The sequence below is a fragment of the Vicugna pacos genome, chromosome 7, assembly GCF_048564905.1.
Source record: "Vicugna pacos chromosome 7, VicPac4, whole genome shotgun sequence".
Classification (NCBI taxonomy): Eukaryota; Metazoa; Chordata; class Mammalia; order Artiodactyla; family Camelidae; genus Vicugna; species Vicugna pacos.
The window spans coordinates 13,190,605-13,214,438 of NC_132993.1; the positions used below are offsets into that span (position 1 = coordinate 13,190,605).

Sequence of the window (23,834 nt, forward strand, 5' to 3'; positions counted from 1 at the left end):
GGTCGCCGCAGCCGCCATGTTGGATCCCCCACATAAATAGAAGCAGGCCGCTGAGCGGGCGCATGCGCAGACCGGAGACGCTCGCATCCACCGTCGTGGCTGTGGCTCAGTTTTCCTCTTTTCCTCCCAACAGTCTGGAGTCCAGACAGGTCAGCGGAAGTGACGTCATTGAAGGGCCGGTTTCCTTGGAAACAGAGACGCCGAGTGCGTCCTTCCTAAAGGGGAGGGGTCTGGGGTTTCGCGAAAAGCTTCCTATTCGCACCCGGAAACTGGAGGCGTGCGTGGGGCTCGCCCAAGGGCGAGCGTTGGGATGTGCCTGGGACTGACCTAGCCATGGCGCCGGGTGGCGCCTGGCACATGCCTCCCGCCCTCAGCTTCAGGGAGTTGGAATTGTCAGCTGGTTAGTCAAGGCGGATGCGAGAAAAGGGTAGAGGGACGCAAGGACTAGCCTCTGCGTTTGCCCGCCCAGTGCCCCAGCAGCCCGAAGTATCGAGGGAAGAAAGGAAATGGTTAACTCCAGCCCGACTCGCCCTGCGGCTTCCCTGCGTAAAGCGCAGCACTGGCTTCCACAGGCCTCCCTTTCCTAAATCGACTTCTGTTTTTCTCTCCCGGCTGCGGCGGCGATTGTGTGCCACGGTCGTAAAATGCTGAGTACCTTTTGCAGTTGGGAAATTGAACAAGCAAATGAACAGTTCTGGGTTCGTTCATAAAGTCTAAGCTGTTTAATTGAAAAAAGAAAAGAAAAGAAAAGAAACTTCCCAGCAGAGTTTGTTGGTGTTTTAGGGGACGTACTCTAGAAAGTAGAATGTTAAAAGACCCATTTTGGGGTAGGGGAGGAGCCTTAACTGGGAACGCCTTGTAGGCACACCTGTAATAAACGAATTGGAATTCATATTTAAAAGAATGGGAATCACTGACCGTTTTAATCCATTTACTGGAAAACAAGTTTAAGGGCTTGCCCTCCAGCCTCTGTTAATCCCATTAACCGGAGTAACTTAATTTAACACCTATTGATGAGTCTCATATCGAGTTAATATGATGTCACAGACAAATTTTGAGTAGGTTCCGGGTTTTACCCTCTCATTACTTATTTGTATGAGGATAGTGTTGGAGTCAGTGGTTCAAGGGGTCCATCCCAGCTCTCAATTGCTAATATGAAAATAAGAAATACTTCTGTTGAATAGTGAGTCTGGCTTTTGAAGAGGCTGGGTAGAGGTCAAAGTCAATTCCTATCCAAAGTGAAGTCAGAATATCTTTGTCTAAGATACTGGATTATCTAAGACGTATAAGATAGTCATGTTATTATCTAACTGTAGTGCTGTAAGATTAGGCATTCTGTTCTTGTTATACATAAAATATCCTGTGAGATCAAACTACTCATACCTTTTACAGGAATAATTACTATCTAAACCATCTTCATATCAATCTTGATAATTTTACAGACTTTTAAATCTCCTGTTGAAGATTGATGTCCAATCCAGGGTGTGAAAATCTTGCATTTACAGAAGTATACTTAGGAAGAAGGGTAAATCAGTGAGACTCTTTAATGCCTATCTGTTACTGTTATATCCTAGAGGCAGAGCAGCAGAACTGTCCCCAGATCGCTGTCTCCCATCTTCCCCAAAATGAATTTAGTAGTAAGCGTAAGATGGCTGCCTTGTGGAGTTAAACAATAGGAAAAACTTAACTGGCAATAGCAGAGACAAAGAGACTCAACATAAATAGGCAGAAGGGACTGCAGTTCAATGTCAGGTTAGTCTTTTTTATGTTAGTCCTCTCTGAGGAAGACACGTTTAAGACTAGAGTGTCTTGGGAAGATCCAAAGGAAGAGTATCACAGAGGAAGAAAAGCGAGTCCAAAGTCTGTGTAGGGAGTGAGCTTGGTGCGTTGGAAGAAAGGTCAGAGTGGCTGGAGCACAGCAAGATGGGGAGAGATGCAGGAGACAGATCTACGAGGGAGGCAGGGGCCAGCTCATGGAATGGCATAAGGAATTTGAATTTTATTACAAATGAAACCAGAGCCAATGGACAGTTTTAAGTAGACGAGTGACATGATCTTAGGAAAAAAGCATTTCAAGAAAGTGGGAGTAGTCAACTGTGTAGAATCCTACTAAGTCTAGGAAGATGCAGACAGGGAGATGATTCCTGCAACTGGCAAAAAGAGCATTATTGGTGACTTTGAGCTGCTTTTTTTTTTTTTTTAATTTTCAGTTCAGGCAAAGAAAGTTGAATTAATCATACTCCAGTTTGTGACACTATCATCATTGGTCTATGCAAGGCCCTTCTTTATCTCTGTCTCTTTCTCTCTGAAACATTTTTCTCTATTATCATTCTTATCTCCAATGATAAAAATTATAAAATTTAACTTTGTGTTTGTATGTGGCCTTGTAAATACACATATTATTTTATATGCATGTATATAAAATTTGTAAATTTATCATGTTACTATCCAGTTTGGTTTCTTTTTCACTCAACACCATATTTTTAAGATCCACCCCCATGTTGCTATGTATAATACACCCAGTTTATAACTTTTGAGTATAATCTGCAGTAGCACATCTTGCCTATTCTCTTGGTGATGGACACTTAAATTGCCTCCTGCTCCCCTACCACCATCACCACAGTGTGGTATGAGCACACTCGTTCACGAGCCCTTTAGATCTGTGTGAACATGTATTTGGGACATATACTCATAAGAACCGTTGGGTCCTGCAATACACATACACATTAAGGGACTGCTCTCCAGAATGACTGAATCAGTGTGGGAGAGTTCCTGCGTCACCACTGCCCTCCACCCACCACCACCAACAAATTCAGTTTAACTTTTGCCAGTCATCATTATTTTAATTTGCATTTCACTGATGACTAAGGAATTTGGTAATCTCTTCACATACCTTTTTGCCTCTTAAATTCCTTCTTCTGTAAATAGCCAGTTTATAATCATTGTCCATTTTTCCATTTATCCATGTCCTGTCTTCCTCTTGTTGAATATGTAATAATTTCAAATCAGTGAGGAAGAATGGGTTATTCAATAAATAGTCTGAGACAACTACATCGCCATCTGGACAGGAATAAAAATTGTATCTCACACCTTTCAGAAGGATAAATATCTGGTGAATAAAGTTTTAAATGTGAAAGATGAAATCATAAGAACTGTAGAAGAAATCAGCTGAGGTGAAAAAATAATCTCACACTAAAGAAGGCCTTTCCAAGTATGACTGATAATTCCAAGTAATTAAAATAAATTCCTGCATAAACGAAAAATAACATTGGTCAACAGACAAATGACAAACTGGAAAAAAAGACTGCATCACATTTCACAAAGGGTGAATTTCCCTAATCTATAAAGAATCCTACAGATCAAGGAGAAACAACACTAATAACCTAATAGGAAAATGAGGAAAGACATGAACAGATAGTTCACAGGAAAGGAAATACAAACAGCTCTTGAGTAAATGAAATATGTTCAACGACTCAATTGCTGAATCAAGGAACATGTGCATTTCTGCTTCGATACATTCATTGCCCTCCATAGACAGTATCAACTAATAGTCCACCAGCAATGTATGACGATCTTTATTTCCCAGTATCCTTGACAATATATTATGTCATATTATATGCCTTTTTGATCTTTGCCAAGCTGATATATTTGTTTAAATGATTTTGGTGTACATTTCTCTTATGATAAGTCAATGCATACAATGGAATTCTATGCAGTCTTTTAAAAATCTCATCATTAAGGTCTGTACTTAAGTGAAAAAAGCAATATGCAGAACAGTAGTATGCCACTATTTATGCAGAAAGAGAAAGAACGTTGTGTTAAAGGGGGAGAAACAATGTGTTACTTATATACACACAAAATATCTGGCTGTAGATACACACAACTGAAAAGTGATCTGGGGAGGGACACCATGTGGCTTGAAGCAGAAGAGGTTTAACTATCAGTTGGAGACAGCGTAGCTGTGCTTGTTTTGATCTGAAGCCAACTCTGGCAGCTGAACATGGGCGTCTTTATTAATTTTTAAATTAAGGAATTCTTAACATACAGGAAAATGCATACAACTTTGTGAATTTTGCTATTAGTATACACGCCTTTAACCACTACCCACTTTAAGATACATGAGATTTCCCTTAGGCCAGAAAGGTGCTTTAATGTCCCTTTCCACTCAGTACCCTCCCAGGAGTAACCCCCATTCTGACTGCTTTCACCATAGGTTAGTTTTGCCTGTTCTTGAACATTACATACATAAAATGATGTGGTATATACTACTACGTATCATGACTGGCTTCTTTCAGTCAACATGGGGTTTTTTTGTTTGGTGTATGTGTTTACTTTTTAAAAATTTTTTATTCTTGGTAAAATAGACATAACATGAAATTTACCATCTTAACCATTTAAAAATGTACAGATTAGCATTAGGTATGTTCACATTGTTGTGCAACCACCATCACCAGCATCTCTCCAGAATTCTAATTTTTTTCTTCCAGTTTTATTGTGGTGTAATTGGCATACAGCACAGTCTGAGTTTAAGGTGTTCAGCATACTGATTTGCTGATGCACATACATCATGAAATGATTACCACAATAAGTTTAGTGAACATCCATTATCTCATATAGATACAAAATTAAAGAACTAGAGCAAAATTTTTTCTTGGTGATAAGAACTCAGGACTCACTTTTAACAACTTTCGTATATAACATATCTATCATGTTGTACATTACATCCCTAGTATTTATCTTATAACTGGAAATTTGTACCTTTTGACTAATTTCATGCAATTCCCTCTTTTCCACCCCCTCCCGCACCTCTGGTAACCACAAATCTGATCTTTTTCTATGAGTTTGTTTTTGAACTATAATTGACCTACGACATTATGTTAGTTCCTGATACTCAACATAGTGATTTGATATTTCTGAACATTTAATCAGCATTATGGTTTTGAAATTCATCCATATTTTGCACATTATCAGTAGTTTATTCTTTTTTCTTGTTGTGTAGTATTCCATTTATGAATATTCCACAATTTGTTTATACAGTGAACTTATTAATGGACACTCGATACTATTCAGCTTTTATACTGATAAAGGATAATACTTTCCTATTTTCCGATTTTAAGGGATATGTCGTGGAATTCATGTTGAATATTTCCCTTGAGCAAAACCTGTTTTGATCCAAATTGTGTTATAAATAATGAAATACTAAACTAATAGTAGATTTAGTCTTGGACAGTTTCATGAGATTGTAACCATGGGGCATGGCTATGGGAATTTCATACAGCAGAAGCTAGAAGACTAAAAGATTTTGTGTGAAAGTCAGATGCTTGAGATGGAAAAAACTTTCAGTGTTATTGGCATAGGTGGGCAAACATTTTTCAGCTCTTCTCCTAATATACAAAAGTTACATGGATAATTGGAACAGAGTAGGGAGAAATCAAAGAGGTATGAAATAGTTGGGAAAACTTTATGGGGGAAAGAGGGACCACTTACTTCTTAAGGATGAGGATACGGATAAATAGAACAAGGGAAGGCATGACCATAGAGTTAGAGGTGGAGGATGGTGACCCGGCAGGTTAGAATGAACTGCCATGCCCCAGCAGGGCTGAAGGAAGGGTAGTGGCATTAGAACTGAACAATACTATAACTTTTGCTTCAGATTTCTTAAAAGAAATCGACAGAAGCTAGTTGTATACACAGAGAAGTTTATAAAGCCAGTGCAAGAGTATTTCCCAGAGCCCATGAGAAGGAATGTCATCAGGCCCCAAGAAGATAAACCAGAATTAGGGACTAGAAAAGCTTCATGGACTCCAGGCAATATTCTGTCTCATTTCTGCTTCTCTCTCAGATCTGTTTTATTCTGCTCCCTCCCCTCACTCTGTGAACTAGCTTTCTTGGCTCCCAGATTAAAAATTAGCCTTATTTTACTTTTCCAAAAATTCTTTTTTTAAAAACACCTTTGTTGGAGAGACCAGCCCAGACTAAGGCAGGAAACTTTTACATCCAATTCCAAAGTCACAGAAAAGTCTTTCTGATCAGCCTAGTTTGGGTCAGGTGCTCACCCCCAGATCAAACAACTGTGATGAAGGTACGGCCACCAGGAGCTTGTGATGAGGTTGTTGAGGTTGGGGATGGAGGGAAGGGTGCTGCTCCAAGAAGGGCAAGGGGACTGTCAGGCCCTCCACAAGATGTCCACTGCATGAGATGGATAAGATGGCAGAGCAAAAGAATGGGTGATGCTTTGTGGTAAAATCACCGTGAATCACAGTGATGGCTTATCCTTGAAAAAAACAAAGCAAGCGTAACAGAACTGATTCCAGAAACAATAGAAAATGCAGACCAATTACTACTGAAGAAATCAATAACATTTACCAAAGAGCTAACCCCAACTCCAAAAAAAAAAAAAATGTCTAGAACCAGTTTCAGAGGGCAATTCTACCAAGCATTTATAGGACAGTAGGTTTAATATTATTTAAAGTGGTTCATTATATATAATAGGAGAAAAGCTTCCAATTTCTTTTCATAACTCAGACAAAACACTGATTCCAGGGGGAGAGTATAGCTTAGTGGTAGAGCACATTTTTAGTCCACACGAGGTCCTGGGATCAATCCCCAGTACCTCCACTATAATAATTAAGTAAATAAACCTAATTACCTACTCCCCAAAACAAAGAAACAAACACAAAATAATAAAATATTAAAAAAAACCCGCACTGATTCCATTTCTAGCAAAGACTGCACCCACAAAAGTATAGACACTGAAAACCTATATAGACATATTTTTTGTCTATCAGATAGACAGATATTTTTAAAAGTTGAGAGTACTATGCTGCTGAGAGTACTGGGGAAAAAATCACTTTCATTCGTTGTTGAGGGAGGCAGGAATTGGAATAACCTCTGTACATGGCAATTCAGCGACACCTGTCAAAATACAAATGTACATACTATTTAGCTCAGTATTTCCAGCTCTGAATTTATCCAAGAGCCATAATATTTTGCATGTACTTGCTCTCTCTTCCCCCTCTCATCTTGACTTGGTAAAGTTTCATCTATTTTTTTTTAAAGAAACAACTTCACTTATTAGTTGTACCATTTTTCTAGTTTTAAATTCATTAACTTCAGAGTTTATTAATTTTTCTTTGTAGAGTGCTTTTCCCCCCAATGTTCCTTTTTTGGGACGGCAGGTAATTAGGTTTATTTATCTATTTACCTTAATGGGGGTACTGGGGATTGAACCCAGGACCTTGTACATGCTAAGTGCACACTCTACCACTGAACTATACCCTCCTCCCTCAGTGTTCTTTTTATTACTTCTTGATAAGATGGTTAAGTTACTCATTTTTATTTTTTTCTGCTTATTAATGTAAGGATTCAAGACCATAACTTGTCCTCTCAGTTTTTTCTCTAACCCAGTTTGGAAATCATTTAAATTTTCTTTTACCCAAAAGTTAAAGGGTGTTTTTTTGTCGAGGTTTTTGTTTTGTTATTTGGGTTTCTTGGTTGGTCGGTTAATTTAAAAATTCTTCCTTTTCAGTGTTTGGGTGGCGGGGTTCTTAGTTTTCTGGTTTAATTATTAACTTCTACTTATGACATTGTGATGAGAAAATACCTACACTGGCTTTGCTTTTGACACTCTTGCTGACTAACCCTGTGACTTTGGCACAAGCTACTTCAGCGTCCCATGCCTTAGTCTGCAAATGGCAAGGGATAACAAATACACTTTTTCAAGTTGTTGGGATTTAGTGAGTTAATGTGTGTGTGAAGTGCTGTGATGAGTGGCTGGTGCCGCATAAGTACTCATATTAAGTGTTTGATGTTATTTTCTTTGTGGCCTAAAATGCAATCGACTTTATTGAATGTTCTATGGGTTCTTGAAAAGGAAATCTGTCCTCTGTTTTCAAGGTATGAGCTGTATTAACAATATATTCATTATTAGTTGTGATATTTAAGTCACCTACATGGTTTACTTACATTTTTTCATTTCAACTGCCATGAACCACAATCTCCTACTACTGCTGTCCTTGTTGTAACTCTGCTTTTTGAAGATCGATGCTATTTTCTTTGTTGTCTATTCTTGTTACATTTTCATTGAGAAATGGAACCTTTGTCATTCAAAGTGTGTTTCTTTGACTTGCTTAATGATTTTGACCTAAATTCAGGCCTATTTTGTTGTTACACCTGTTCTCTTTTTATTTGCACTTGCCTAATTGTCCTGTTGCCATCTTTGTATTGTCAACATTTATGTGTAAACACCACAGTTAGATTTTGCTTTATGATACAATGTGCCGATCTTTTTTCTTTTAATAGGTGAGTTAGGCCCATTTACACTTTGACATGAAAGGTATGTTTGAGCATAATCTTGTCACATTATTTTATACCAGGCTTTCTCCTTTAAACCTTTTTTAAAAATCCTCCATGAATGGATCTATTTGTTTTGTGTATGTTACTTTTGATAACTTGGGAGGTTTGTATTTTTGTTCAAACGGGATAATTTTATAATGCACTTAATCCTCCATTTCTTTAGATGTTGTCTGAAATTCCATACTATGATCAATGATGAAATCTATTTTTCTCTTTTTCCATATTTTATGTTTAGCCTGGTATTGTAAAATACACTTACATACTTACTGCTCGTCTTGTTTCCCTTAATGATATCTTAGAGATGAAATATCAATGAACTACGATTTGCTACTTTTCTGTCAGAGGAGAGTACTTAGTTACAGCTTTCCTATACACATCACCAATATTCTAGTCATTTTGTTTGGTCCAGCATTTGACTTTCTCTTTTCCTTCCTTCCTCCCTTGTCTCCCACTCTTTTTCTTCCCTCCTTCCTTCGTTCTTTCTCACTTATATTGATTTTCTATAGATCCTTAGCTGTGTTGTCTGAGTTACTAATCTTCGAAGAAGATGAGTTTTCCTAGACTAGCTATTGTGTCGGACATGCATGTTGGGGGACTTTGGGGCCACGCGCCCACTGGCCGGTGTTTACCTAAGACTGGGGGTTTTGCATTTACTCTTTCCCACCTCCTCTGATAAGCAACTGTGGCGCTGTTCCCAACGACAGCTTCTCTGCTACAGGGCAAAGTGCTTCCTGCAAATATGGCTGGTCTGATCCTTTGGTTTGCTCAGCCTCTTCTGCCTCTCAGAACTAAACTGTAGACTTTCCCCCTCTTCATTTATTATAGTGCAATGAAATATGAAGATATAGCTTTTTCTCACACACATCTGCCACACAGGGATACTTGCCACCCACCACCCACCCCAATACTATTGGATAAATTTTTGGTTGAATCAGTGTTCAGTGCTTACAGTTTTATGACCATATAAACACTTCTTACAACTGAGCCATGAGAGAGTTATACTCACCTTTCGTGTCCTGCACACTTTGTCTTCTCATTTGCTCCATTTTCTGTACAGCCTATCTCCAAACTCTCTCCCAGACTCTCCTCTATATGTTAACAAGTGAGATATTCAGTTTGGTCTTGAATGAGCTGAACTTGGAGCCTTCTGACCTGTTCCTGTCTGTGCTGGCTGATCTGTGGGACTGTTGCACATCTGTCTTGAAATGTCTCCACCCTTACTGCAGGCATTCTCTTCACCCCGACCTCTCTTAATTTGGAGTCCCCACGTCTTCTCTTTTCCTTAGTTTGTTCCCATATTTTTGGTGGAGCACAAAATTCAGGAGCTAATTTTATGTTACGTACATGTCTGGAAAGATATTTGTTCTACTACATACTTGAATGACAGTTTCTAGTTGGAAATAATTTTCCCTCAGAATTCTTAAGGCATTACAGCATTGTTTTAAAGCTTCCAGAGTTGCTCTTTTGAAGTCCAAGGTCGTTTATCAATCTGAGTTTTGCATGTTTGTCTGCAACTTGTGCCTGCCTCCCCCACGAGAAGGTTTAGTTCTCTTTGTCACAATGTTCCTGTAATTTTCTTTTTTGAGTTCCACTGACATGCTGGATGGATGCCCAGGTCTAATCCTGGTCTCCAAATAGTGGTTGCAATCACAGAGAGTGAGCATGAACTTAAACCTGGGTTTCTTTTTTAAAAATAAGTTTTTTATACAAAAAAATCATATATATATATGTATATATATATATTTAACAGACCTACATATATATAACATATATGTGTTGTTACATGACCTTATACATTTGCAAAAACTCATAGAACTGTACAAAACATAAGTATATATTTCATGATTTCCCCAGTTCTTGCCCAAAATCTGGACCTATGGCTGTTTTCTCAGGTGTCAGCACACTAAGGAATACCCAGCTCTTTTGAGGACTGGGAGACTTAGGGTCTTGGTTGACCCTCATACACAGAGACCCAGAATGTATCATGGGCTCACTGTTGAGGGGGGGGTGATGCTGGGCACCGGGTAATAAGTGCAGTCCTGGCCCAGGTCCACTGGTCGGCAGACCCACCTGGTAGTCATTTCCCTTTCCGTCAACATATAATCAGGATCTACACACTTGATATATCATTAGTATCATTAGAGGAACCCCAACAATGCGTCCTCACCCTGTGGTATTAGAGCCTTTAAGGCACAGTGGAGTATGAATGATTTTGTGACAAATTACATGTCAAAGCATCATGCTTATTATGTAATGATACTGTAACAGGTGCTAGAAGAACTCAATACATGTCACATTACCAGATTAAGCAGTCATCACAACACTTCCAGCTCACAGGAAGGCAAAGTTCAAAAGAATGAGAAAAATTTAAATCACAGCAGAATTTATTCACAAAAATAAAAAATGAAAATGAGGCTGCAACCAAAGTTTCTGGGTGGTTCACTTGTTAGCCAAGCAAGGAAAGCTGTTTACCAATGATGAGCTAATTAAATTGTGCTTGATTGTAGCAGCCGATGAAAAATATATCCAAACAAAAGAAACTAGCCTTTTGGTAAGAACAGTTGTTCCAAGAGTTGAGGATATTGGGAGCAACATTAATAATTCAAAAACAAGGCAAATGATTCGAGTGGTTTCCCTGGGCTCTTTACTCTGAAGTCTACTTCGTCTGCTTATTAATATAGCCACTTCAACTTTCTTTTCATTAGTATTTGTATGGTATATCTTTTTAAATCCCTTTACCTTTTTTTATAATGGTAAAAAAAAACATAGCATAACATTTTCCATCTTAATCAAATCATTTTAAAATGTACAGTTCATTAGTAAATATCTTCATGTTGATGTGCAACACATCTGCAGAACTTATTCTTTTTTTGTTTCATTTTATTTTTTTCCAGTTTTATGAGATATAATTAACATACAGTACTAAGTTTCAAGGTGTACAGCGTAATGATTTCACTTTATCATGAGTTGATTACAACTTTAGTGAATATCCATCATCTCATATAGATACAAAATTAAAGAACTAGGGAAAAAAAAAAGCCCTTTTCCTTGTGATGAGAACTCTTCGGATTTACTCTTTTAACAACTTTTATGTGTAACGTACACTCCAGAACTTTTCTATCTTGGAGAATTAAAACTCTATACCCACTAAACAATTCTTTCTCCCCCTCCCTCTAGCCTCTGGTAACCACCATTCTACTTCCTGCTTCTGTGAATCTGACTGATTTAGATACCTCATACAAGTGGAATCAGACAGTACAGAAGTTCAGAGAAGTCCCAACAATTTTCCCATTAAGTGTTCCAAAAATACATTGCATGAAAGTTTCACTCGAGGCAGATAAAGCAGTATTCTAGAGTAAGAGTCACAGACTTTTTCTGTAAAGAGCCAGCTTAGTAAATGTTTTAGGCTTTGCAGGTCAAGAGGCAAGATTGAGAATATTATGTAGCTACTTAAATGACAAGAGAGAAAACAATTTCCCCAAATTTCTTATTGATGAAATTAAAAATATAATGATAACTGACTACAATCTTTTAGTAATATAAGTCTACTAATGAGAAGAGCAGAATTCTTCTAAAATGGGAGAGCCATGCACCACGAGTCTCCTGGCATGAGACAGAAGGAAGTACATGGTACCACCTACAAAGCATAAAATAACTACATTTGAATCTACTCAGTCTTTAGATCTACTATCTGTTTTAAGGCAGTTTGATTGATATAGGAACAAGGTAACCAATGTTTGAGGAAGCATCAGCCAAATTCAGAATGTGAGACATTTCACAACATATATGACCCAAGTTCCTCCCATCAATGGCTTAGGAAAAAGTGGGGAGGGATGTCTATTTAAAAAACTAAGGGTTGGGGGTATAACAGCTACATGCAATGCTCAACTTAGTTTGGATCCTAATTCTAGTAAGCCACTTTGGGGACAATTGGGGAAATTTGAATAAGGACTGGGTATTAGGTGATATGAAGGAATTACTTGTTCTATTACGTGTAAACATAAGATCGCTTTTTTGGTTTTAAAAATATTTTAAAATTGTTTTAGTCGTCTTTTTCTGTTAAACAAGTAACATATGCTCATTGTGGAAAAACTAGAAAATAAGGAAAATAAAGATATGAAGTACAGTTCACTAACTACACTATTTGAAGGCAATCATTGTTTACCTTTAGCAGTATTTCCTTGTGGTTATATATTTATCTTTTGCTTTACCTCAGCTACACAGGATACTGGGTTGGTCATAATTTTTCATTCAAGACATATACTCATCACGGTTCCCCTTTTATTTAACTATTTATTTTTAAAAGCATTTTAATTTATAGTTTCTTTTTATTAAGGCATAAACTCCTGTGGCTCACCAGCAACATGAAAACAGAACCTTGATGATAGCATGCCTCTCTGTGTGGTCTCCTGGGCCCCAGCCCGCCTCCTGGTCACACCACCACCCTGACTCCCTTGTTCTGCCTCTCTTTTGACTGTATCTTTATATGTGAGTTGTCTTTACCTTATTAAAAGGTATTGCTGTAAGCAATATATTGCTAAGATTCATTTGTGTTGTTGCAAGAGACTGTGGTTCATTTATTTTGTATAATATTCCACCGTGACTTGACCAGAGTTTGTTTATCCACTCTCCTGTCAATGGGTATCTGGGCTGTTTTCTAGCTTTTTCTTGGGGACAGTGCTGCAAGGATCATTCTTGTATGTGGTGTACATGGACAGGAGGATTCCTCTTTTTTTTGTATACTTTTATTCTTATTGAAACATAGTTGGCTTATAACGTTGTGTCTATTTCTGGTCTATAGCTACAGAAGTGTTTCTTGAACACATACCGAAGAGTGGAATTGCTGGGTCGTGGCACAAAACTGCAAGTTTACAAACAAAGGCCATACTGTTTTTCAAAGAACAAATGACCTCTCTATGAAAGTCGGTAAATAGGAACAATAAAAGTTAAGAGTAAACATCTTAGATATTACTCATGGCTTCATTTATGCTGTCTTCATCTGACGTAGCTGTTCACTTATTCTCAAGTATTTAAATGCTATATTTCAAGTTTCATCCTAAGAGTCACTTCCCCCATGTAGCCTTTTTAATTCGACCTATTCTGCGATGTTTTTCCCTGTTGAATATTCTCAGTGAATGTGTAAGCTGTTCTATCCCCGCACTTCACTGCTTTCACAGTACCTTGCAATTACTCGCTAGGTCGCTGTTACCCTCACTTTCATCCTAACATACACTTGTAATTAAAAAAAATTTGAATAACATGTCTCAGCTTCACATATTAATAACCATTCCTCAGTCAAAAACTGGGAGAGTATAATTATATGTCTAGAGGAAATTAAAAATAGAAGGGCATGTGTAATTATTTAACTGTGCATAGTAGGAAAGACCTGTACATATTTAGAGATGCAATAATTCCCCTGAAATTTTTTCAAGCATATAGTTATGTCTAAGTTATTGTGCAAAAAACCTAATTCAAACCCCATCGGCAATTAGAGATCCCTGAGAATTCAGTTTTTTCTTCCTTGTAGGGAGTTCATTCACACAGATGGACCTAATTTTTCTATCTGGTTGTGTTTCCCCCTTTGCTTTGGTTGGTGGGAAGCTTGAAGGTGAATTCTGGCCCATCTTGTGGTAATTCTTTGTGTATGAACTGTACTCTTGGTTCCCTTTACTCTTAGATGCCTTCTATCTATTATTGTTTTGTATATTTTGGTAGCTTATCTCAAATCGTTTCTGGAACACGGGGATATAAGTAACTGACCAAATAAATACATGAACAAATGTCAGTATATAAAAAATGATTATTTGAATTAGATCCAACGCATCTGTAGTTTATGCAATGGGTGCCCACACCTGTGCCTCCCACCGTCCTCGCCCCCGAGGTGCGCCTATCCAGGAACTTCTTCCCTATATCTGAGGTTTGCAAACTGTGTTGCCCTGAGGGGCAGCCTGAGTGGTAGACATGCTGTGTCTGCCTCCTTTCCTCCCTTTGCCCTGGCTACGGGGCAGTGTCTATTGTATTTGATATCAGGCTTTATTTAAAGAGAGGGCTTTGATGCAAAAAAAAGGTACAAACTTGTCTATATACATTCAACATGCACACATCAGCTGATTATTTACATTCAATACGCACACATCAGCTGACAGTAGTCACCTACCATTTTATTGTGTGCTGTCTGATACCTTCACACATGCCTGCAGTCCAGAGCTGAGGGAGGTTACGGGCACTTCATCAGATCTCTAGCTCTGCTTCTCTGAGAGCATCTCTAAATAGGCAGAATACTGTTTGAATGTTAGCAGAAAACACATAAAAATCTTAGAAGTATTTACAGGATGAAGAAGAGAGATGACTATCCCACGAAGGGAGTCATAAATTCAGAACTAGTAAATAGCTAATTCATTTTTGCCATTAGAAAGTAGATATAACTATTTGTAATTTAAGCTCACTAGCTTGCAACTTTTTAAGTGTAGCAAGCCACAGAGGAGGAAAGCAGGCCTTCGGCTTCTGTGTGCTTGGATGTATGTTGCACGTGCTACACACAAGGCAGAAGCCTGGGCGTCTTGCCAGCTGCTGAGTTGCACAATCCATTTTGATCGCTTCTCCCAAATGAGGTAGGTGTCCCATTGACATAGATCCAAACATTCCCATTGTCTTATTCTATCTCTCAATAGTTTGTTCCTCTCGATGACAATAATCACACGCTATTGTGTTTAGTTGTGTATACTTCTGTTAGACTGAGCTCCTTAAGGATCGGGACTGTGCATTATTTATCTTTGCATCCCTAGCACCTGGTATATGCTTGGCACACCATGAAACAATAATTAGATGGGAACCAGAATATATGAGGTCATGTCTCCCAAGGCCCCTGCTCTACCAGATACTATATATATATAGTTTCTTTTAATTGAAATATAGTCAATTTACAATGCTGTGTTAGTTTCTGGTATACAGCATAGTGATTCATTTATACACACACACACACACACACACACACACATATATATATATATATATATATATATATATATATATATATATATATCTTTTTCATTATAGGCCATTACAAGGTATTGAATATAGTTCCCTGTGCTGTACAGTAGGACCTTGTTGTTTATCTATTTTATATATAGTAGTATCTGCCAATTCCAAACTCCCAATTTATCCCTTTCCATCCCCTTCCCCTCCCAGTAACCATAAGTTTGTTTTCTATGTCTGTGAATCTGTCTCTGTTTTGTACATAACAGTGTCCTTTTTTTTTTTTCAGATTCCACATATAAATGATATCATATGGTATTTTTCTTTCTCTTTCTTACTTCACTTAGTATGATGATCTCTAGGTCCATCCATGTTGCTGAAAATGGCATTATTTTATTTTTTTGTGGCTAATTAGTATTCCATTTTGTGTGTGTGTGCGTGTGTGTATACACCACAACTTCTTTATCCAGTTGTCCGTTGATGGACATTTAAGTTGCTTCCATGTCTTGGCTACAGTTACTATAAATTTAATTATTCAGTCATCAAGTATTTGGGAGCTTTCTATGTGTGAAGCATTATACTATGCACCGGTCAAACAACTTCTGGAATGGGCTGTAACTCAGTAAAGAGTCAAACCTGATATGACTGAGCAGGAACCACAAGCCTTGGTGGATGAGGCTTCTTATTTTCCTCTCATAAAGAATAAATTGTGGAGCCTAAACCTTTGTGTTTCCTCCTTCATTCTGAGATCAGGAAAGACAGGAGAGAAGGCACGTGACATACTCAGAAGCTGCACTCACCACAATCAACAGAATATTGTAAATAAGAACCAAACAATAAACTTTAATTGGAATGTTACAGTGGAATATAATAATTCTTTTGAAGTACAAAAATAATTAAAAATTTTTCCATTTGCCAGTAGTATCTGCTACAGATTATACAGTGTACACTGATGCTATGAACCATGCACCCTGCACTACATTCCTAGGCTTGGACCTTCCCCTCTCTGTGCAGCACTACCCTGAAATCCTGAGACCCTGCTAAGATGTTTCAGAAGGAGCTGTCCTTAACAGAATTGGATGGTATCTCTCTTTAACTAGTCCTTATGGTTTGGTTTTTTTTTTGGCTCAATTCTATAGATTAAAAACTTTTCAAAAGGTTAATCTAAAATTCTGAGAATTGCTCTTTTGGGAATATCTGGGTTTTTTCCTCAAAAGATAGGAAAATGGCAGGAAGAAGCTAGAGTGTTAAGTTCAACAAAAGCTCATTTAAAAGTAAATCACCATCAATGGAAAAGCTTTCCAAGTATAGGAAATTTGAAAATAATAGCAATTGACTGGAAGACAAAATTCATTGCCAAGTACCTCTGAAAAGTTCTATGTGTCTTTATCTACTATGATGTTTCCTAATATTTTAAGTGAAGCAAGTTAGAATCACCAGGATTCTAAAGATTACAGCAGGTTCTGTCATGATCTCACCCACCTGGTACCTTAGATGCTGAGAACCAATTATTGAAAAAATAGAAACAACATAATGAGGATACACAAGCTTTGGCATGTTAAAAATGATACAACTGTGTTCTCTAAAATTCAGTTATTCAGGCCAGTTTATTTTGATTTGTGCTCTGAATTGATTAGATCTGAGTCTAAATAAACGACTGGAAAACTGGCCATCTTCTTGAGCAGAGCCAAGAGAACCTCTTGCAACTGTCTGAAGGCAAAGGCTCTCTGCGGTCACTGACCCTCTCCCCTCAGCTGCTCGGACCCTGCCATGTTCCCGCCTCCATTCTGTACAACTTCTTCATCCACAGTGGATGTTGGGGGTATAGGTGGAAAAACTGACATGGTGCTTATAGGAATTCTTGTCTTTGGTGTTCAAGGAATTATGACTTTCGGTTCTCATGCTAGATAGGAATGGCTCTGCACTCACTACACCTGTAATACTGGAACCTTACTAATAGAAAAAAAATGGTATAATGGAGAAACAAAGGTAATGTGGTACATAAAAAACACGTAGGTCTATTTTCTGAAAATAGGTTGTAAGCCTAAAAATTCTTTTTTATAATAGGTTTACGCTGTGAGAGCTCAGAAAACACTGGGCTGGAATACAACTTAGGACAAAGAGTCCAGCCATTAGGAGATCCCTCAAAGGGCTCTACACGATCCATGTATTATCACTATTATATGTATTATTACCATTACATTAATAAATAATCTTTGTAGCCCTACTTTCAAAATTGATGTTTATTCAGCAAGATACATGAAGGAAAAAACCTAACCTGCTATGTTACCTAAAATATAATGGAGAAGTGACTGATGAGATTTTCATACTTCGTTTCCTGAATACCTTTAAATGTCCCACACACATTTTTTTCATTGTACTCACCTTTTTAAAAAACTGCAGTACTCATGTTACTCCACTGTAATGTCATCAAGAATTCAACCACTGCAACAGTCACCCTGTCGGCCTCTTATCCATTAATGACTGACCAGTTTGATAAAGGATACTGCTGCCATTCTTAGAATGATATAAGTATTTATAACCTCTCCTCGACCAAGATTCAAAGATACAATACAAAACCTTTTATGGAACTCCCCAGTAAACAGAATAACGTACATAGATGGCTAAAATTAAGATAGAATAATGGTGACCCTTGAGCATCAAAGGCATTGTTATTGCAGCTTGGAGAAAATGCCATGGAATGCTAATATATATTTTAAAAATTATGCCATTCTCTTTAAAGTCAGGAAAGTACGTAAGAGTATTTTTGGAAGAAAGGCACCAGACAAGTCCAAAGTCTTATTGCTCGTCGGATCTTTCAGGAGCCACAGCACAGACCAAGCACTGCGCTCGGCCAGGCCAAGAGGCTAGGCCTAAGCAAGCCGCGACCTTCAGGCTCAAAGAGCGAGGAAGGAAATGTGACTCAAACAGCCCCGCACCTTACGCTGCCGTGAGGAAAGTGACTCCAAGTTTCTGCCAAAGTGCTGACTGGTTGGTTCCTCAGGACTCGGGAGCCGCGTCAGACAGGCACTCTGTTCTCTTTGGCCCATTTCTTCATGATCCGGATGATGTACTCTACCTGCGTGTTACCCGTGCTCCTCAGTAAGTGGAGCACTTCTCGTAGGGTCTCTCTGTGGAAAGCATTGGGCAGGACGCAGGGTTTCAATAAAGAATGCAAACTGACAAGTGAAAGAAACAGGTCACTAGGTCCTTCCCATCCTTCTTGTGGGGCATTTTTGCCTCTCTCTCACTGTGCACTCATAAAGCAATTACAGACTTCCTAGTCTTTATCTTACGTTGTCACCTATTCCTAGGGTGACAGAGTAAAATGGAAATTCTATGAAGTCCTCACCAACCCAAGCTTCCCTTGTTTACTTATATATATGATATATATCATATATATAATATCTTTTTGTCCTACTGTAACGTCAGTATTTCCATTTCTACGCTTATTCTGCACGACAGAGTAGAAAGTGTATATTAAGGAGCTAGGGTCAAAGAGTTGGGTTCAAATTCTAGCTCCACACTAACAAGTCACTTCTGTTTGAGTCTCAGATTTCTCCTTTGGTTAAGGTGATAATTACGTTACGCTGGGTGTCACTGCCATATCTGTAAAATTTTACAAAGCCAGGGGTAGGTGATTTATTCAAGAAAAATAATATATTAATAAATATGGAAGAGAGGAAAGTTAAGGACCAAGATTTGGCAAATACCCAGTATTTATATTTTAAATAATTAAAATGAAAACTCATGTTTTAAGGAATGCATCCTAAAACTTCCCTACTACCTTATTAAGTCTATAGGTGACTGCCTAGTGACCCTCTTCCCTCAGGGTTCTCTCATATTTTCTATTTTTTTCCCTCAAGCATCTTCTTTCACCTACCCAAATTCTTTAAACTTTTATTTAGGACTGGAAGTAGATATAAGCAGGAAGTAATTTTTGATAGATTGTTTACTTATAAAATAGTCACATCATACTATTCACATACCAGTACAAATACATTCCATGAAATTATTTTTAGAAAACTGAATTTAATTTTAAGTATTTTAACTTTTACTACAAATGGAGCTATAAGCCACTTAATTTTATGTAGTCTAATGTCTCATTATTTCCTGGAACATAAGAAGGCAAAAGAAAAAAAAATTATTAACTACACCTACTCCATTCCTAATTTTTTGAGGTCTAAACTAAGAGACACAAGAGAAAAGCCAATAGGCAAAGAAAAGAGTGGAAGAGATTGAAAAGACATTGTTTATGAAAATGGAAAGTCATTTGAAGCCAAATATGTATTACTTTTATATTTGAGAGCTGTAGTATACTTAATGTCCCCAATACACATAGTTTAGAATGATGTGATTCTATAAAATAACATTCTGGAAGAAAAAGATCAGATAGAAATAGAAAACTTAAACTTTCATTCATCATTCTAAAACATCATTATAATTTGTAGTTTTCAGAAGATATCATCCAAAAAAACCACTTCCCATCCCTCAGGAACTAGCAAATGCACAAGGTAGTGTCTCCTGTCTGTCTACTTACTTGGGTTCTCTCCCGGCCAAGATCATCTGGAATATGCCTACGCAGGCACCTCTCTTGCCTTCCCAATATTCAGGGTTGGGATCCAGCCTCTCTAAGACATCAAATGCCTTGGCGGAATAGTAAAACTGGCCCATCTGAATAAAAGAAAATATTGTGGTATATTTGCAGTCAAGGGATTGCAAACAATGAAACTAAATGTAAAGACACCATGAAACAGAACCACATCATGAAACAAGTAAATGGATAATGACATTTTCAGTTAGCAAATTAGATACATTTCAATACCTTATTAAAGCAAGAAGAAACCAATGTTATGTTTATGGGTTCAATTTAAATCCCCTTACCTTCATTAATTTTCAAAAATATAACATTTTTTCCTATGTATAGTCTAACTATGCTGTAATCAATGCATTTTTCATTTCTTCTATTTATATTTTAATCTTGAGGATAAACTCTGATGACTGTGATTTGAACTGGCTATCTTTCAAATTTCTTCAATACATTTTGTAGATGACTACTATCATTCATTTTAGGCTAATTTGATCATGTTCAACCCCAAGAGGATGGTCTTTCCCTTGTCCCAAAAGTCTCAGAATGCCTAGATGTATACTGACTCCTACTCTAAACAGGAAATCTTTTAAACATTTTGTTCATTTTGATAAACACCTTTCCCAAATATACAACACATTTCCCTGGGCTTGTAGAGTATGCTGAATATCATTAAACTTTGCTTAGATGAGTTTTCTTGATAGACAATCATAAATCTATAGTGTTACCAATTTTATTGAAGTCTTAAATCTTTTTATTTTGAAAAAATTATAAATTTACAGGAAGTTACAAAGACAGTACAGAGAGATCCAATGTACCTTTTAACCAACTTCCCCCATTACAGCTTACACAACCACAGTACAATATCACAATATCAAAACCAGGAAACCGACATCACTACGTGTGTATACAGTTCTGTCATTTAATCAAACATGTAGATTCATGTAACCACCACCGCTGTCAAGATCTGGAACTAATCCATCACCACAGAGCTGTACTACCCTTTACGGTCACATGTGCTCTCCTCTCAGCTTACCATCCCTAACCTCCGGCAATCACTAATTTGTTCTACATCTCTGTAATTCTGTCATTTCAAGAATGTTATGTATGTGAAATCAAGCAGTATGGGACCCTTTGAGATTGGCTTTTTTTCACTCAGCATAATGTTCTTGTTATTCTTTGTTAATCCAACTTATTGCATGTATCAATAGTTTATTCTTACTATGTGACTCTGAAAAGGCAGGAGATACCTCCACCCAAAGTTTGGTTTGGATGTCAAGAAGGATGATGCCACACAAGTACCAAGAGGACATGAAAAGTTTTCTTACTTACACAATTGAGGTCTCTGGGGGAGCAGGGCAGGCCTCTCAAACAGGCCCAAAACGGCCTGGGAGAGCGAGGTAAGGAGACTGGCCTGGGCTGTCCTGTGGTTAGGGCACAGGGCTGGGGTGAGGCTTCCTGAGAACAGGCAGGGCTTTTGTCGTTTGGTCACCCAATGGTGCCAGAGAAGGAAGTACCCAGGCCTTCTTATCGTTGTGTCCAGATATGCGGCACAAGGGGAAGAGGGAGGGTGAAGCTTAAAAGCTGTCAGCAGTCAAATGTCAAGAATGGAGTCAGGCTCATGATCACAGTTCCCTTTTCCTACTGAGTAGCATCCCACGCTAAACCGCAGTTTAACTATCCACCTACTGAAGGACTGTTCCCAGCTTTTGGATATTACAAATAAAGCTGCTATTGACATTTGTGAATAGGTTATTTGTGTGGATATAGATTTTCATTTCTCTGGGATAAATGCCCAGGAGTGTGACTGCTGGGTCATATGGTAAGTGTATGTTTGTTTGTTAAAGAAACTGCATAACTATTTCATGGTCTATCTTTTGCCATCCTTTTACTTTCAACCTACCTATATCATTAGATTTAAGTGAGTTTCTTATAGAGAGCATATAGTTGGGTGATCTTTTTTATCCATTCTGTCGATATCTGTCTTTTAATTGGTATATTTAGACCACTTACATTTAATGCAATTATTGATATGTCAGAACTTAGTTCTGCCATTTCTATTCTATTTGTCCCTTCTGTTTTTCCTGGACAAGGATGTCCTGTACACATCTCTGCTGTTTGCAGCTGGAGAAAATTGTGACTGTGCAATCTGCATAGAGGGAAGATAAGAAAGCCTGTGCTTGACTTTGCTAGTCTTCACCTGTATGTATCTTTTCCCTGCTTCTTCTGTATTGTAATAAATCTTAGCTGTGAGTATAAGTTTATGTTGAGTCATATGAGTCCTTCCAGGGAATCACTGAACTACTGGGTGGTCATGGGACCACCGAAACACTAGGTAATGTCAAGTTGTTTTTCAAGCCTGTTACCTTCCTTGGATCTTAAGCCCACCCTCCTTTCACCTCCTCTAGGGCCTCACTCCATCAAAAATGCTCCCACTCTCTTGAATATTTAATGTCTCTGTTCAATGGCTCCTTATCCTCTGCCTAAACATATACTCTTACTCACTATTTTAAAAGAAAAAGAACTCTCTCTCAACTTGTAAAAATAAATCCCCCCCAAAATTCCTAACCCTGTTTTCCCTTTTAAGTTAGCACCCCATTTTCCTCCTTATCCTCAGCATCAGTTTTTTAAAAGACTGTAGTCCACGTTATTCTCACTGAATCTGCTTCCTAATCGGATTCTCTTTTCTACCTAGCAGTGTTTTCTCCTGCATCATGCAATTTCATCTAGCTGCAGATCTGACATTCTCCTTCCTTGGCAGTTGGTAAAATAGGAAAAAGAAAAAAAGTGATGAAAAGCACTTTTTTTCCTCTCTCCTGGCTCTTTTATTTCCTTTCTGTTGATCTTCATCCTTTGTCTCTTTCACTGACTCTTCTTTCTATTTTTATCCCTTAAACACTGGTGTTCCACGTGGTTCCTCCCCATTCACTGGTTAATGTCCTTGTCTCCTATACTCTGCTGCCACCACTGCTGCTGCTCTTACCACCGCCACTGCCACCGCCACCATGAACTACTGTTAACTTCTAAAGCTATATCTCTAATCCAGACCTCTCACATGAACACCGGAGCTCCAGGTTCACTTGATAATTTCCCACATGTAACATCTTTACCTGGGAGCCCCAAACACACTTCAGACTTAATACATCTAAAATTGAACGGAATTCCTGTCTTTAGTGTTTTCTTTCCCTCTGCCTTCCCTAACCCACTTAATGTCATTGCCATCTACCAAGTCCTATTAAACATTTTCAAGTTTCTTATGTTTGAAAACCTTTTCTATTGATGGTGATTCACTTTATGTTTGTAATGATTCACTTTGAAATGAGCTATTATTGATTAATTTGATACTAGACTCTCTTTACCTTATGTTTCCTGTCTTTTGGACAGGAAGAAATACTCAAAAAATTGGAGTTTACAGAATTTGAGGCTTATTTTTTAAAAAGCTTTTAATCTATAGGTTAGGGCCCTGAACTCCTCCCTCCTCCCTGCCTTTCCAACTACACACACACACACACACACACACACACACACAGAGCTAGTCCTTTACTACCTCTGACTGCTTTCTTATTCTCTTTTTCTGGCTCCTTTGTCTTTCTTGTCTACCACTCGCACCGTGGTTTTCCCGAAGGTTTGGTCTGCAACTCTCTATTCTTCTCATTTTACTTCCTACCTGGGTAGTCTCACCGTTTATCAGAGCTTCAATGACTATGGAAATGGTGATGATTTCTCCAAATTGGTTTCAATGCCAGAGAATATCTTTCTTGAGTTTCAGAATCAAACTTCCAACTACCAGATGAATATCTCTACTTGCATGGTACCTAAAGATTCACAGCCTTTAGAAATCTAAAACCTCCTCTCTAAATCACTATTTCATATATATTACTTCATATTTCATTTATACATATAAAACCCTGAGATC

General features: G+C 38.0%; 1 protein-coding gene and 1 long non-coding RNA gene across 3 annotated transcripts in view; one reads left to right on the top strand and one right to left on the bottom strand.

Annotated features, from left to right (window-relative positions):
- The first annotated feature begins 59 nt into the window (after positions 1–59).
- Positions 60–12,887, top strand: LOC140697309 (uncharacterized). The gene is made up of 2 exons (XR_012074226.1): positions 60–149; positions 12,692–12,887. It is a non-coding gene; the product is annotated as an uncharacterized lncRNA (long non-coding RNA).
- Positions 12,888–16,144: 3,257 nt separating this feature from the next.
- IFT56 (intraflagellar transport 56) overlaps positions 16,145–23,834 on the bottom strand; it is a 34,274-nt gene continuing 26,584 nt past the window's right edge. For both annotated transcript variants that reach the window (XM_006210023.4, XM_031674647.2), the window contains exons 17-18: positions 19,871–20,004; positions 16,145–18,461 (exon numbers count right to left, since the gene is read on the bottom strand). In XM_006210023.4, the coding sequence (XP_006210085.2) occupies positions 18,350–18,461; positions 19,871–20,004 (246 nt within the window). In that variant the 3' untranslated portion in view covers positions 16,145–18,349. The remainder of the gene's footprint in view (positions 18,462–19,870; positions 20,005–23,834) is intronic.